This window comes from Misgurnus anguillicaudatus, unplaced genomic scaffold (genome assembly GCF_027580225.2).
Source record: "Misgurnus anguillicaudatus unplaced genomic scaffold, ASM2758022v2 HiC_scaffold_28, whole genome shotgun sequence".
NCBI lineage: Eukaryota > Metazoa > Chordata > Actinopteri > Cypriniformes > Cobitidae > Misgurnus > Misgurnus anguillicaudatus.
In genome coordinates this window covers 6,365,454-6,382,242 of record NW_027395278.1, presented here as the reverse complement: position 1 = coordinate 6,382,242, position 16,789 = coordinate 6,365,454, and the positions used below count along the sequence as shown (strand labels likewise).

The 16,789-nt window shown below is 37.4% G+C and overlaps 2 protein-coding genes across 8 annotated transcripts in view; one reads left to right on the top strand and one right to left on the bottom strand.

Annotated features, from left to right (window-relative positions):
* The window catches only part of LOC129417342 (60 kDa lysophospholipase), a 38,068-nt gene extending 25,702 nt beyond the window's left edge, over positions 1-12,366 (bottom strand). For 3 of the 7 annotated variants that reach the window (XM_055171955.2, XM_055171957.2, XM_055171954.2), the window contains exons 1-5: positions 11,689-11,991; positions 8,550-8,679; positions 8,088-8,123; positions 2,072-2,183; positions 71-196 (exon numbers count right to left, since the gene is read on the bottom strand). In XM_055171955.2, coding sequence (XP_055027930.1) covers positions 71-196; positions 2,072-2,183; positions 8,088-8,123; positions 8,550-8,679; positions 11,689-11,953 — 669 coding nt within the window. In that variant the 5' untranslated portion in view covers positions 11,954-11,991. Of the gene's footprint in view, positions 1-70; positions 197-2,071; positions 2,184-8,087; positions 8,124-8,549; positions 8,680-11,688; positions 11,992-12,213 lie in introns of those variants that run through there. The other 4 variants (XM_055171959.2, XM_055171958.2, XM_055171956.2 and 1 more) reach the window with 4 other exon arrangements.
* Positions 12,367-14,715: 2,349 nt separating this feature from the next.
* Positions 14,716-16,506, top strand: LOC141362510 (ADP-ribosylation factor 6). Its single transcript, XM_073864706.1, has 2 exons — positions 14,716-14,871; positions 15,061-16,506. The coding sequence occupies exon 2, from the start codon at positions 15,739-15,741 to the stop codon at positions 16,264-16,266; it is 528 nt and encodes a 175-aa protein (XP_073720807.1). The 5' UTR covers positions 14,716-14,871; positions 15,061-15,738; the 3' UTR covers positions 16,267-16,506.
* Positions 16,507-16,789: the final 283 nt, after the last annotated feature.

Here is a 16,789-nt window from a genome sequence, read left to right as displayed (position 1 = left end):
TTGATATGACATTTAAGCCATGATGTAAAAAAATGTAATAGATAATTGTAATATGGTTAAGGTGTGTTACCTGTGAGCCAGTGAGGATAACAGGCTTTCCCAGGTTCTCACACATAAAGGACAAAGCAGAGGCTGTGTAAGCCATGGTGTCTGTACCATGCAGAATAACAAAGCCATCGTATTTCTCATAGTGTTTCTGTGAACATGATAGAAATAAAGTCTTCAGCATTGATTTCAGATCCTCAAACGATTAGTGGATTGTTTTGTTTTTATGATGTGAGCATCATAAAGCACATTTACATCTGATATTAGGATGCGTTTTGGTTGATCGAGGGAGACGCATATTCGTTCACACCTGGGCCCGTTTTCATAAAGATTCTAAGAGTCCTCTCAGAAAACTCCTAATTTAGCTTCAAAACTTTTACTTAGGAGTCTTAGCTTAAGAGCTATTCGGGACGGATCTGAGAGCAACTCTGAGTAAGGAAAAGACAAAAACTTTTATCTTAGTGAGGAGGCGGGGTTACCCTGTTGCTACGTGTGACACAATCTTTTGAAGGCTGTGATTGTTTGGTTGTCCAAGAAGGAAGAAAAAGAGTGCTTGAAGCAAAATCTGCGGAATGTTTTTAAATGTGTTTAGAAGATATTAGAGAATTAAAGCTATAAATATTACATCTAATTTAATTTCATCTAAAATAATTACTTTTTAAGGCTTAAATGAATACACCAAACCAATGAGTTCTCTGAATTAAACTGGACCAACATGAACCAGATAATGTGCATGTCAAGATAGAATGATAGTTTGTATATAAAATGACATATTAATGTTTATAGTGTTATATAGCAGAATAAAAAAAGTTTGTGTTAATACGTTCTCATTATGAATTAAGCACGCATTTCAGCATTTTTACAACCCAATGTAAACTTTATATTAAAAGAGCATTCGTCTTGTAAACGGATTTGAAATGATGAGGTGCTGAGTGCTGACTGTCACGTCATATAGACGAGAGACAAGATCTGCTTAACTCAAACTGTAAGTTTGTCAATCACGGGCATAAAATCTGCGGAATTCCATGAGTTCTCCGCGGAAATCTGCGGGCGCAGATTCCGTTTGGCCCTGACCATCAATTTGAGTGTATATACTTATTAATATATATTTTTATGTACATGCTGTTAATTTCATACTTATTTGATAGGAAATAAACAGCGACACAATGATTCTGTACGTTTGTGTGATTACCTTGCTTATAGATGTTTGTAACAGACCATCTCTGCTGCATAGTTGCGTTTTTTCTAGTTACCGAATCTGTTACTGTAGTTAATGTAATGCAATTTGGATAACCTATCACTTCAAAACACGAGCGGGAGAAATGCCGGGTTTAAGTTGACGCTTACTATTATGAGAGTATCACTTATGTTTTAGTAAACATGCCACACGGTGTTCTGTGCATGTATAAGAGCTTTCTCAGATATTCCAGAGCAATTCATAAAATGAGCAATGAAACCGGAATGAAAAAGGCAGAGAGCAGCAGCTTTCGATTTAACAATGATGGTTTAAAGAACGTGAAATCATTGCGATGATGACAATTAATCGCGATGAAACGATTCTTTAATCATTGTGACAGCCCTATAAGACCATGCCGAACACAACAGGTCCGATGTAAAAACATTGTACATTGCACATTAGATCACTAGGCGGAGTTTAGACACTCTTTTGTGGCTGTTCAACCACATCTACACCACAAAAGCAATCCGGTCGAAGGTTCGACTACCTCTGAATGTGGTTGAAAGTGGACAAGCTCAAAACGTTTCACACACCGTTTACATCTGTATTACTTGTTAGATGATCGACCAAAACGCATCTTAATACCAGGTGTAAACAGGGCCTTAGATGTTGTGCTTTTCCATAAATGTCATGATTGTACACACATCTTATAAGCATTCTTAAACAAAATAAGCATACTGTCTTGATCTTAACGGTCACAAAATGTGCTTAATATCATTCTAGATTCTTTACTTAAGAGTTGATGTCAGAAATAAACTGTGCGCATTCAATTTGTTAAAAGTGATGCACCTCTATGTCTTTACCAATACAGGCCCAGTCATCTGTGGTCATATTGCAGGAGTCCAGCAGAGGACAGTACTCTAAAACCGTATACACAATCCTTTTGTTCTGTTTGGACAGTCTACAATAAAAAAAAGAGGGAAATAAAAAAGCTGAAATGAGAACCATACAGAATTAAAAATAAACTGAAACAGTAAGAAGCTCCATCAGTCAAGCAACACATCTCATTTAAATAGGTGAAAATTATTCATAGCCAAACACAAATTTGTTAAGTTAAACCAGTGAAAACAAACAAAAAGCCCAGATTTCACTCAAATGGACAGATTATTCACAGACAGTAAGAGCTGGCGCAAGTTCAGGTTTTCTCAGAAAAAGCAGCAAGGGGCGGGGGGTAAGAGCAAAGTCGATTTAAGGGGCTCGTCTGCCTGAGCAGCGGGGTGTCCCATTTTGTGAAAGGCAAAAAGTGCAGACAGGAAGATTATGGCTCTCTGAAAGCAGGTCCTTGTATATTTGTGTGATTTTGTGTATCAAGGGGAGGAGGGATGAGCAAATGTTGCGAAGAAGCAGACCTTAGACTTTGCTCATCGCTTAGGGGGCGGCTCGCGGTGTCGGTTACTGTCATGATGAGAGGGAACTCTGTTGGGATTTTCTCCATTTAAGAGCAGAAAGTGGGCAGATTAGCATGACCTCCATGTCCTAATTAAAAACGGGTGGCTTATCCTAAAACCGCATAAATATTCATGTGGCCCCACAAGTGCTGTTACTCTTGTTAGAAGCACAGATGAGCTAATAGAGTCATGTGGCTGCTTATGGCTTGTTGAAAAGATTGCTTTAATCTCTCCGTTTTTAAAAAGGAATCCTCCCAACCCTTATGACATCCTACTAACAAATAAAGACATGGAGGAGGGTGCAGCCCAAGCCTTTTTCGATAGATCAATAGAACAGCAGGGGATGAAGCAGAAACACATACACACACACACACACACACACACACACAACTCAAACCTCCACTACGATGAACAAGCAGCCCAACTGTTCAGATTAGCCTTACCTTCAAAAATAGCACCGACTTATATTTCAAAGTATTATTTACCAAACAATGTTGCTATGAGTGTATAACAGAATGTGATAAACAGGTACATGGGAAGACAAAGCTTACAATAGAGCAGAAAGAGACAGACAGCGGACGGGTGTTGTTTTGACTTGTTTGACGTCTTTTACAAGAGTTATTATCTTTGATTAGTCATTTAATCGGTAGTCTAGGGCACTTGTCAGTCATCTGGTGTGACCGTTTATAAGCTTTAATATAATAGCAAGAATCTTTTCTTTTTAAGGCTTAAAAACGATTGAAATATTACTTAAACATTTTAAAGCCTTTATGTGTGAACACACTTTATGACAGGTTAACTGGTTGCTGGTGCAAATCCAAATCACAATTGGAAACAAATTATTTACAAATAATGGCAATAAAAATAATAGAAAGTGAGGTAGATGTTCGATATACAGTGAGGAAAATAAGTATTTGAACACCCTGCTATTTTCCAAGTTCTCCCACTTAGAAATCATGGAAGGGTCTGAAATTGTCATCGTAGGTGCATGTCCACTGTGAGAGACATAATAAAAAAAAATCCAGAAATCAAAATTTATGATTTTTAACTATTTATTTGTATGATACAGCTGCAAATAAGTATTTGAACATCTGAGAAAATCAATGTTAATAATATTTGGTACAGTAGCCTTTGTTTGCAACTACAGAGGTCAAATGTTTCCTGTAGTTTATCACCAGGTTTTCACACACTGCAGGAGGGATTTTGGCCCACTCCTCCACACCGATCTTCTTTAGATCAGTTTTTGGCCTGTCGCTGAGAAAGATGGAGTTTGAGCTCCCTCCAAAGATTCTCTATTGGGTTTGGGTCTGGAGACTGGCCAGGCCACACCAGAACCTTGATATGCTTCTTACAGAGCCACTCCTTGGTTATTCTGACTGTGTGCTATGTTGGAAGACCCAGCCTCGACCCATCTTCAATGCTCTAACTGAGGGAATGAGTTTATTCCCCAAAATCTCGCAATACATGGCCCCGGTCATCCTCTCCTTAATACAGTGCAGTCGCCCTGTCCCATGTGCAGAAAAACACCCCCAAAGCATGATGCTACCACCCCCATGTTTCACAGTAAGAATGGTGTTCTTGGGATGGTACTCATCATTCTTCTTCCTCCAAACACGTTTAGTGGAATTATGACCAAAAAGTTCAATTTTGGTCTCATCTGACCACATGACTTTCTCCCATGACTCCTCTGGATCATCCCAATGGTCACTGGCAAACTTAAGACGGGCATGGACATGTGCTGGTTTAAGCAGGGGAACCTTCCGTGCCATGCATGATTTCAAACCATGAGTTCTTAGTGTATTACCAACAGTACCCTTGGAAAGGGTGGTCCCAGCTCTTTTCAGGTCATTGGCCAGCTCCTCTCGTGTAGTTCTGGGCTGATTTCTCAACTTTCTTAGGATCATTGAGACCCCACGAGGTGAGATCTTGCATGGAGCCCCAGTCCGAGGGAGATTGACAGTCATGTTTAGCTTCTTCCGTTTTCTAATGATTGCTCCAATAGTGGACCTTTTTTCACCAAGCTGCTTGGCAATTTCCCCATGGCCCTATTCCAGCCTTGTGGAGGTGTACAATTTTGTCTCTAGTGTCTTTGGACAGCTCTTTGGTCTTGGCCATGTTAGTAGTTAGATTCTTACTGATTGTATGGGGTGGACAGGTGTCTTTATGCAGCTAACAGGTGCATCTAATTTAGGATAATAAATTAAGTGGAGGTAGACATTTTAAAGGCAGACTAACAGGTCTTTGAGGGTCAGAATTCTAGCTGATAGACAGGTGTTCAAATACTTATTTGCAGCTGTATCATACAAATAAATAGTTTTAAAAAATCATACATTGTGATTTCTGGATTTTTTTTAGATTATGTCTCTCACAGTGGACATGCACCTACAATGACAATTTCAGACCCCTCCATGATTTCTAAGTGGGAGAACTTGCAAAATAGCAGGGTGTTCAAATACTTATTTTCCTCACTGTAGTTATGTCAAAATATTTCAATTTAATTATACACAAATCAGTGTTTCCCCTAGGTTTACAGCTTTGGGGGGGGGTTGGTTGGTTGGGTAGGTATATATATATATATATATATTATTGCTCATTCATTGTTCATCAATGTTAGTTAATAAATTTATATGATAACCAAATTTTAAATGATGCATTTGTTGGAGAGAATAATCCTGTTTTTTTAATTATCTGTTCTGTTGTCAGACATAAAACGAGTCGACTATAAAGTAGTGAGTAAACACGATGCAGTCACACCTTGAGTTTAATCCAACCAGCTGTTCCTTTAACTCTGCTGAAATCCTGATATATAAACTCGATTTATAATTGTCTGACAAAATAATCATACATTTACATTGAAGCCTTACTGCTGTTTTCTCATCATGTCTTTTTGTGTTATGAGCTTTTTTATTTCAAATGTGAGTTTTATTGTTGCGTACAGGACTTGACAATAACTTTTTTGCTCACCAGCCAAAGTGGCTAGTTGTTTTCCAAAGTTACTTACACACTCAGCATTTTCACCGGCCACAACTTTGTTGCTGGTAAAATACATTTTATATGATTAAACTTGACTATGGCATCCTAAAATGACTTTGAGTAATTGTACTCGATTTAGCTAGATTAGATGCAGATTGACTTTCAAATGCAGACTGACCACTAGTTAAGACTACATTATTAAGCTGTTAATATCAGTATAGATCATATCATATATTTAGGTGCATGAAAAACATGCTAGAAAGGCATAAATAGATGTACTTTAAATTAATATATTAACAGTGGAGCGCGGTGTAAAAGATTAACTAAAAAGATAAACACAAAAACCCTAGACAAACTTTAAATATTTATTAACAACAGCAGTGAAATTTATATGCTTGATCATTTCTGTTAAAAGTTATTTAAGACTTTAAATGGCAAATGTCGAGAGGGTATTATCTTTGCCCAAAGTAGCCTACATTAAAATGATGCGCGACCCTCTCCACTTGTGGGTTTCCTTTGATTTCGGACAAAACTGGGACGTGTGCATTCAGGTATGCGCTATGAATTTCTCTCCGCTCTTGCCCAGAGAGTGTGCACGCACTTTTAATCTCTCCAATCACTTTCATGCGTTTGTTTTATCCTTCCCAAAGTGTGCGTGTATGCGCTCAGACTGCGTCCCGTGCATTCGCAAATCCATCAGCTTTTGCACTCTCTCTGGTAAAAAGTTGGCGCTTGGTCCACAACGCGAGCCTCCGCTGCATCGTGCGCGCGTCTCAGTACGTTCCGCTGGGTACAGGGAGTGCTCATGGGACTTGTAGTTTCCCAGTGTCATTGCGCATTGTTTATAATTTCGCATAACTTTTAAGAAAACTACAATTAAAAAAAATATTCAACCAGCCAAAGTGGCTAGTGGGATTGGCTGTCCTACCCGCCACAGCCGAAATCTACGTGCATTTGGCGGGTGTTATGTCAAGCCCTGGTCGCGTAGCCTAATAGCGCAGACAAATTGATGCAAATTCAGAAAAATGACAGCATACACTGTTACTGTTACACAGAGGTATAGCATAGCTACTGTACAGCATGATAGAGAGGGAGAGAATGCGCGCGTGTGTGTGGGAAAACACCGTCCCCTTTTCAGTTATGAGGCGTGCGCTGCACGCAACATGACAGAGCGCGCATTCAGTGAATTAAGCCGGACAGTAAAATATAATGTGCGCACTCAATTGGATAATTTTAAACGCGCAGACACAGACAAAAAGACATGCCATCGTAGAAATAAGATAAATATTACTTGAGGGCTATTTAGTTTGTTTAATAAAATAACAAATTGTTATCTGGCGCTATAAAGAAAATCAAATAAAATATACTTGACCTTCAAGGGGGGCGGGAGGAGCCGTTAGGAGGGCGGGGCGCCCCCCTTATATAATGGTAGGGGAAACACTGCAAATTGTGGCAGTTGACTGCATTTACAATTAAACTATAATACCATGTCTTATGTTCGGACCGGAAAATATATATATATAAATGATAAACAATACAGAAAAAATACAAATGAAACATTATTATCAAAATAAAGACGATTTGAGAGGTAAGAAGGTGGGAGTGAGGAGGAGTAAAACATTCACACATGAAAAACTACCAGATAGATGCCATAGTATTTAAAGTAAACTATAATAATATTGTGCGACAACCATCACACATCATTGCCCAAGAATGCACTTCACGCACCACAGACCTTGTATGATGAAAGAGTTTCAAAAGCTGTCCACTCCCAAATTCCCAATTTTCCACCCCAAAGAGACTGGATACAGTGAATAACAACCTAACTGGCCCATTGAGATTAATTAATGCAAAGATCAAACAAATAGGCAAAAATGACTAAGCAAATAAGCCTTCAGTTTTCAGCTAAAAAGTAGCCTGACAACAACATCATGCAAATAGATTTCAGCAGAATTTTTTAAAGCCAGTGTGTAACTCCAAAAGCTTTTACTTGCACCAAATTCCAAATTCATGACAAATTCCCGATATCACGCTGTGAATATCTGTAATATAATATTTTAGTAATGGTAAATACAAGATAGCAAAATTGCAGCATTAACTCAGTGTGAACAGTTTAGATCTAGCAAACACTTTTATATCATTTGGTTGCACTTTATCTCATCGTGTTTCATTTCTCCCAGTTAAAGGGGGGGTACTCTGGGTTCGGGCTAAAATTTCTTAGACAGCACACCAAATACGCTTTCTCTCATTCCCATGTTAATGCGAACTCGTGAAACATACTATCCATCATACTCTCTCTCTGCTATTCTCACAGCTCCACCCAGAAGAGTAAACACTACTACGCAAAATACTGCACAAATCATGCAAACATACACACAAGTACATATAAACTTTTTATGTCTCATCCCACAAGGGCAAACATTCTGCTACCAGTACTACAGGACCCATGAAAAAGATGATCAGCAGCATGAGTGGGCTTCCTGTCAAAACAACACACACACAGTTTCGCTATCAGTAAATTTTGACATCTCAAAATATTAGGAAACAGCACCCTCCACAGGTTACATGACAGAAGCACTTAAAATCATTAAAAAGAGCTGCAATGAAAGGAAAAAACATTTTTGAATAAAGTCGGTCACAAAAATATATGTGATGGAATATAATCATTAAAATAAATTACTTAAAATTAGTGAGTTTAACACTTACATCGATAGTTTGTTTTTCATCAAACCTGTTCCTATTTTTTTTACAACACTTGGAACATCTTGTTGAGTTATTTAATAATGCTTTTTGAACACACTTTAAAATATCATTTTTATAAAAACCTTTTTAATAAAACACAAGATATAAGTGGTTTGACATCTGGGTGAGTAAATAATGACAAAACTATTTGTGTGGGAACTTACGGCAGCACCAGCGTGATCTCTGGAGGATCATAGTAGTCGTACAGTCTGGTCTGTTGTGCGTACTGCTCATCGTGCAGAATGGGAAGCTTGCGTAAAGTTTTGACTAGTGCGTTTGGTTCTGGACACAACACTGCAGATAAGATAAAAAAAGCTGATAAGAATATTATAAACAAAGATGCGGCTGATAGCAAATGCTGCAGCACACCAGTTATAAACATAAAAATCAAGGTAATTCCAGAGCAGCAGTAAACTTTATAGATACAAATATAGATTTTTATCATTTCTGCAGTCACGTTTTCCCAAGAACTGATCTTTAATCAAATTTACAATGTAAATTTACTCACCCTCAATACATCCTTGATGTATGATTATATTTTTTCAGACGAACACAGTAAGAGTTATATTGGAAAATGTCCTGACTGTTCCAAGGGTAGTTAATGCTGCTTCAGACTTAAAGCCCAACAAAGTCTATCCATCCTTCACAAAAAGAAATCCATGAACGCATGTCGGTCGTTACCAGAAGCTAGTCGTTTTATTTGTAAAGTTTTTATATTTTTTAAATTTATATTATTTATATTTTACAAAATTGCATAGGAACACTGTAAAAAATTCTGTAGAAATTACAGTATTACTGGGAACTAGCTGTCAGTAACTTACTGTAGATTTTACATTTATGTTATTTACTGGCAACAGTAAATGAACATGAAACATTTTCAGGCTTTATCTTCTACAGTAAGTTACTGGCAACCAGGTGCATAATTACAGCAATTTTTTTTACAGTGAAGGATAGACTTTTTGGGCTATAAATCAAAACCACCATTCATTAACATTTAATGCTTGGAAAACCCAGGACATTTTCTAATATAACCCCGATTGTGTTCATCTGAATAAAGATAATCATACACCGAGGATGGCTTCACATAAATCATGGGGTAATTTTCATTTCTGGGTGAACTAAAATTTGACTAACTTCTGGTTGATATAGTTAGTCTTTTTATGTTTCACTGGACCTGTATAATTCACAGTAACAATCTGTCCTCTTTATTATAAAACAAAAACAGACACAAAATATGATGTAACAATAACTGGAAACAACATAAATGTAAATAATTTATGGACTTCTATATGATTTTTTTACCCTCTTACTAGTTTAGTTTGTTTGCAGGAGTATACAAACATCACAGGAGACTTGTGTGTTTATCCCAAATCATTTAGTTGAACCAACAAATAGCACTGTTTGCGTCTATTTCAGGTTTCAATTTTTGTCTTGCTAAATCTAATTTCACTGCCGAGCATTTTATAAATTAAAACAATTGAATAATGTTGTCACACTTACTTACTTTACCTACAATGTAGATATTTTGGTCCCAAATTATATATAACTTTGACCTTGATTTTTATCTTCCTCACACATCACATGACTCATTTAATCTAAATCACGTTTTGTTGCAGTGTGTAAAAATTGCTACAAATGATTTTTTCACAGTAAATACTGAAATCTTTGTTTGGCTTTCATGGTTTGTGCAATTTTTATGACAAGTGTTAAAGTCAAAAACAAAATATTTAAAAAAATTAGTAAAGTAGCAAAAACTAATATAACCACAGTCTCAATTTGTTAGTTAATAAAAATGAACCACTTCAAAATATATAAAAAGGGACTACTTGAAAAAGCCTTAAGACTAAAGTTAAAAGTTAACTCTATGTGATGGCAAGTTTCCTAGTTTAATTTATTCAAACAAAGGTATTGACTTTCAAAACACTCAAACAGCTTGAAGGGCAGACTGCAAGACATTGCATCAGCTCACAGTACTGCAATTCACACTAACAGACAGAACTTCTACGTTAAGTTTTTTAGAACAACAAAGTTCAAATTGTCAAACTGTGTTGTCAGTGAAACACTTGATATTTCTTAGAATCCTTTTCTTTGTGTTTGAAAGGTAAATGCGATATTACGTCATGCAGTGTCACATTACAAAAACAGCACGCCCACCATACGACTACCACTGTTCATGTGTTTACTGAGCCGGATCAGCTGCTAAGCAAAAATAGTGTGTTGAAAAACAATGTCCTTGATCTTGAGTCTAAAACTGGAAGTTTCTGATATGCAGAGGTTACAGTGAAAACATCCAAATTTATTTGTTTCAGGGAAAAACGTCTGTATTTCTGTTGTCACAAGCACGCTTCTTCTTGAACTCTGTGTTTCAGCCAAACTGACAGAGCGTGCAACAGCAAAATCATGAAGTTTATAAGCTACCTGGAAATTATTTGCATAAAGGCGTCTGCCAAATGCGTACCTGTAAATTATGAGTCAACTTTTGTGTTTTGCATTCGACCCTAATTCTATAAAAGATGCTATCTTTAATATTGCATAATTTCGAATATTGATCTCTTTCTCATTTTGGATGAAATTCAAAACTGAATTTGAGGTCCTATGCTTTGAAAAGTAGTATTATTGTGCAGACGCTGATACTAAAGCTTAGTGGTTGGAAAGACAAATCCATCCTTAAAATGTTAATAAGGCTTAAAGCATGATCTACCGTACAGACTTTCAATTCTTTTTAAATTATGTAACCAAACTCCTCTTGATGCTTACTCTTCATTGTGTTATATAATCAAATCACGTGTGTAGCTCAGCTGCATATTCCACCAGGTGAATATCTATGTGTTTGTGGTGAGGGCATGCAAATTTAATAAAGTTTACTGATTAGGACCACAATGACATTTTTGGAGAATAAACCTGCATCCAGTATCTTACAACCAACATCTTTCTAGAGGCATGGATTCCTACAGTGCCCCATATACAAGCCACACGTGACAGCTATGGCTTTTAATAAAGATATCACAAGAGCAATTTCAAGCAAACATTGCAACCATACTTCTGCTACGAAACTGTAGCCTACGAACTTCAGGGGAGCACATTGGTTTAAAACGTTAGATGTCTCCTTTTTTGAGATTTGTGGCAGTGAAAATCAACATTTAATTGTGGCTTGACTCCCAAAATATTTTGGGGGGCAAATCTTTATGTGTGAGCATTTAACTCTATAATCACATAACTCTATAATCCTGCAATGCTGTGTGCATAATGTCTGGAATGGTAATCATCTGTTACATCTGATCGTTCGTGCAGTCAGGTGTTTACCGTTATTGTGGTACATCATTCCGATGGTTCCGCCGGTGTTTATGACCAGAACCCTCGCCTCGGCACTGGGGCTAATGTCCAGAGAATCGACACTGGTACCGCTCGACCTCCTTCTCCTGCGTCCCTGGCCCCGGCTGAGAGACGTCTGCGACTGAAATAGATCGTTCTGGTCAAGTTGATTTAACCTGGTCTGAGACAGGGCTCGAGCCAGCGAGGTCATGCTTGTTGAAGACGGAGCCGATGTAGTGCGCTTCCATTCCGCCATATCTGACTGTTTAAGCTAACCTAGTACCACCGCGAATAGCATGTGTGTTTCTTAAAGAGACAGCGCATTTATTTTAAACACTTTCACACACGTGGTTGGAAACATACGACACAGGTATGCCATTATACTTTTATATTATATTATATTATATTATGTTATATTATATTATATTATATTATATTATTGTATTTTATTGTGACAAAAAGTATTGATAATCGATAATGCTTTAAAATAAAATCAACATTAGCGTTTTTTCTTACCAAAATATTCAAAGCCATCTTAGTAAAGGTTTTATCATCATGTTCGTGCAGGATGCCTCATAGACCATGGGAATGAAAATAACATTTACTCACACCCTCTTCTCTAGTTTACTCTCATTTGTCAAAGACATGATGTAAAAGTGTTTGACCAATGAGGAGGCGCGGTGTATAATGAATGCAAAATAGTTTTTGAACTAACAGGGCGACTGTATTATGTTATTACATTTTTACATATTTCTAGTTATTCAATTTTCATGTTTAATTTTCTTCCAAGGAGGTATTTGTTTAGTGTTTAAAGCTTTCAGGTAGCTTACTGTTTGCCTGTGAAAAGCTGTTTATAGACACTACTTGGTAAATTAAACCATATTTTAAACTTGAAATTAACATGTACTAACTTAAAGTTGGGCTTGATAATGAATTGCCTGCCTAAAGCTGTCTTCTTAAATGGGGCGTACGACAATGTTAGCCTCCTATGGCAGTGGTTCTCAAACTTTTTCAGCGTGCGGCCCCCCTTGTATATGGTGCATTCTTTTGCGGCCCCCCGAAAGAAAATTTATGACAAAACAGTTCTAAAATGTAATATTTTAATTAAACAAAACATATTAAATTATACCTAGTAGTGCTTAGTTGGCTTATATTTAGGTTTAATTACACAGAATTCATGATAAATTAATGTATTTTATAAAATGTCATAAAACTGGGGCCCCCCTGGCACCATCTTGCGGCCCCCCTGGGGGCCCCGGCCCCCAGTTTGAGAACCACTGTCCTATGGTAAGCACCCAGCTGATTGTAACCATCGACTTCCATAGTAGGAAAAACAAATACGATGGAATTCAGTGGGTACTGTCTGTGTGCTTACCCTATGGTGCTTACCATCATTTATCAAATTATCTTCTTCATCATTTATCACAGTACAATACCATAATATTTGTTTTCCTACTATGGAAGTCAATGGTCAAAGTCAGCTATGTGGTTACCATGTGTTCATAAAAAAAAGAAATTCATACAGGTTTAGAACAACATGAAAATAAGAAAATGATGACAGAATTTTCATTTTTGGGTGAACTATCCCTTTAACTTTAAACACAAACAATTTCATGTATGTTGATGTTCCTGACAAAAAAAAACTTTTCAAAATGAAAAAATATATATATATTTTTCATTTTAAAAGAGCGTAGAAAAGCTTTTGTCTGTTACAAATTGAGTATTAGGATACAAATGTGTGGTTTTGTTTAGCTCCCAGATAGCTACTGTATGCACATCAGTACACTTTGGTTTTCGTTTTTACTTGTAAACAAGTACACAATACGAATATGTTCAATTGGTTGTTGACTTAACAAAATGCTAAAATGCTCTGAATATAATAAAAAGCATTGTTAACTTTGAAATATGTGAGATATGGGAGCTGAAGTATGGAAGCATAGGCCTGATTTAATGTTGTAATCTTTTTCTACCAATAGATGTCGCCATTTACCTGGTTTATACCTGTCTTGTAAAATAAATATCACAGTCTTGCATCTTAATTAGTCAAATTTAATTATTGTTACATTACCAAACTGGCTGTCTTTTTGTGGACAACTATAAACCGTAATGTGATCAAAGAGACTCTTACAACTATTGGTAAACGCAACGGAACGTCGTTATAATGAAAAATAATGATTCATGTACCAACAGAAAACCTGCTGAAGATGAGGATTAGGACCGCTAGATGGCATAATTACGTGCACAATGTTCTCACTGAAAATTGAACTGTGTACATACACGTTAGCTTTTGTAAGAGGTAATTTTGTGAATCTACAGGAAAAGTTTATAATAGTTATTACTAAACACTACTAAACAGCTATTAATTGCTATTATTGCCATTAAATCCAATAACAGTTATATTATAATAGTTAAAGCAATGTACTGTTTTATGAACTTGGGACATTTTTAATGATCAAAAGTGTAACTTGTGGGATTCTAGCAATATGCATTTAAGCCAATGGCACAAAATAGCCACACCACGGCTTTATAGAGTCTTACCCACACCTTTTCCGGTTTTTCTTAGGCGGTATTTGCGTCAGAAGATCAGAAGATCGTGCGTGTGAGAGGAACAATGAAACTATGTCAATCCAAAAGTCCTCAGATGATGTAGCAAATTAGCAGCATTGCATATGGACATTGAGAAACATTGTATTGTTATGCTTTAAATTGTATTTCCCATTCTTATTTATTTTGCCTTTGAAATTTGGTAGTGCACAAAATAAAATAAAAATTCTCTATAAAAAAATAAAATTATTACTTATTTATAAACGGCATAGTATGTTAGCATTTTATTTCCATAATTACCACACAATTTCTGACCCATTCATGAGGAGCACTAGTGGTAACCATTATCTGTAATTCGTTAAATATAACTTTTAACACAAATTAATGTTCGGCACTCAATAAAAGTTATTTTTATTGCAGACTGTAGTTTTTATATACAGTAACTACAACAAGCTTCACAGTTTTGACGTTTGCTAAGAACCTTTATTGTGAAATTGGGGCTGCAACAGCCATTTCCGCTGGTTATTGTTGACGTAGCCAGTTTCACACTGAACTCGGCGGTTGTAAGTCGGCTGATTGTAGAAGTGAGCACCGGGGTTGACACAGCTAGAGAATGGTGGGCCTTTGCAGGTAACCGAAACAAATTTATTGTCTAAAATGAATAAGAAGAACTTTTTAATCATTATATTTTATATATCCTGTCGAAAATGTGTGCGAAAAGAATCTGTTAACGAATTTTTAATCGCTGTTCGGCCGGCTAAGCTAGCTGGCTAAGTTGCTCTTTACTGGCACTCCCTCTGAGCTTCTCTTGTCTCTCAGGGGCACGTGAGGCACAATTCGAATTCGGGACGGGACGGTTGAAATCGATGCGCCTCAGCTTCGGGCAACCTGGATGACAGACGTAACGTTACCAGCCGGCCAATTTAATGCTTCACAGTCGAGGCTCTGAACGTCTTCAGCTGCTATCCAGTTACAATTTGGGGGAAGGACGTAGAAAAGCCCCAGAGACGGACATTCACACGCCAGAAGGAAGTCTTGAAACACCGCAATTTCTTAAAGAGGCCTCGCAGCACTTCAAATCACACCGGAAAAGCACTGAGATATAGGTTTAAACGCTGCTTTTCTCGTTTCCCTTGGATTATTGCTGAGTGCGGTGCTTTTTGTCAAACTGGTACCACCCCGCAGCTGGAGCAAAAGCTTAACAAAACGATCTTTGACCTTCTGCATCGCATGTGTAGTACTGAAAGTTTTCAGTATTGTCGTTTAATCAATATTCCAGTATTTTTTCTACCTTGACGGCCTGTTTCATCACTGATCACAGTAACTTCATTCCAATATACTGACGTTATACACCCCCTGTCATCCTGATCCCTTCTAAACTTGACATTCCCAGAAAGAAATCTTGAAGAAAAACAAACCAAGACTGTACTGTCTCTTAAACAAACAGTATCATACTTTTTTTGGGAAGGTGTTAAGTATTTATGAACAGTTTACAAGATGGGGAAGATGCTGTCAAAGATATTTGGTAACAAAGAGATGAGAATATTGATGCTCGGATTGGATGCCGCAGGGAAGACCACCATCCTTTATAAGTTGAAGCTCGGCCAGTCCGTGACCACCATACCCACCGTCGGTTTCAACGTGGAGACGGTCACTTATAAAAACGTCAAGTTCAACGTGTGGGACGTCGGTGGACAGGATAAGATCCGTCCCCTCTGGCGACATTACTACACGGGCACTCAAGGGTTAATTTTCGTGGTGGATTGTGCGGATAGAGATCGCATAGACGAGGCCAGGCAAGAACTCCACCGCATCATCAACGACCGCGAGATGCGGGATGCCATCATTTTGATTTTCGCCAACAAGCAAGATCTACCGGACGCCATGAAGCCGCACGAAATCCAGGAAAAACTGGGACTGACCCGCATCAGAGATAGGAATTGGTACGTGCAGCCCTCCTGTGCGACCACCGGTGATGGACTGTATGAGGGGTTAACTTGGTTGACATCTAACTACAAGTCTTAATGACACCGTTTGGCACTGACTGTTTAGGACAAATGAACTTAATATTGGAGAAAATCGGATGTCTCCAACAAATATTCGTAATATTTTGATTTATAGTTAACATTTATTTTTGTTTTGAGTTGACCCTTCTCTTTAAAAACATAATGGGTTTGGCCTGCTTATAGTTTTCTGTGTATTGTGGCATACACTTGTCACACACCTTGGACTGTGGCTTAACATGATAAAGCATTCCTGATTAAAGAGTCTCTATTTTTTTCCTTTGACAGTATAGGTTTTATATCTTTGTTGTCTTCAGCTTGTTTCTTTTGAGAAAGTCAAAAACCTGTTGGTTGGCTCCCCGACAACAGGTCCATCAGTTTGTTAAAGACATTTTGTACTACAGTGTATCAGAATTGTCCAGGCATCTACTGTAGCAAATCACAGTTTTGCTGAGGAGGTAGTAGCATACTAACTGTAAGTAGCTATGTGGTGAAACGGACCTTAAACCGTGCCATAGTTATGATATCACTGACATCCAATGATA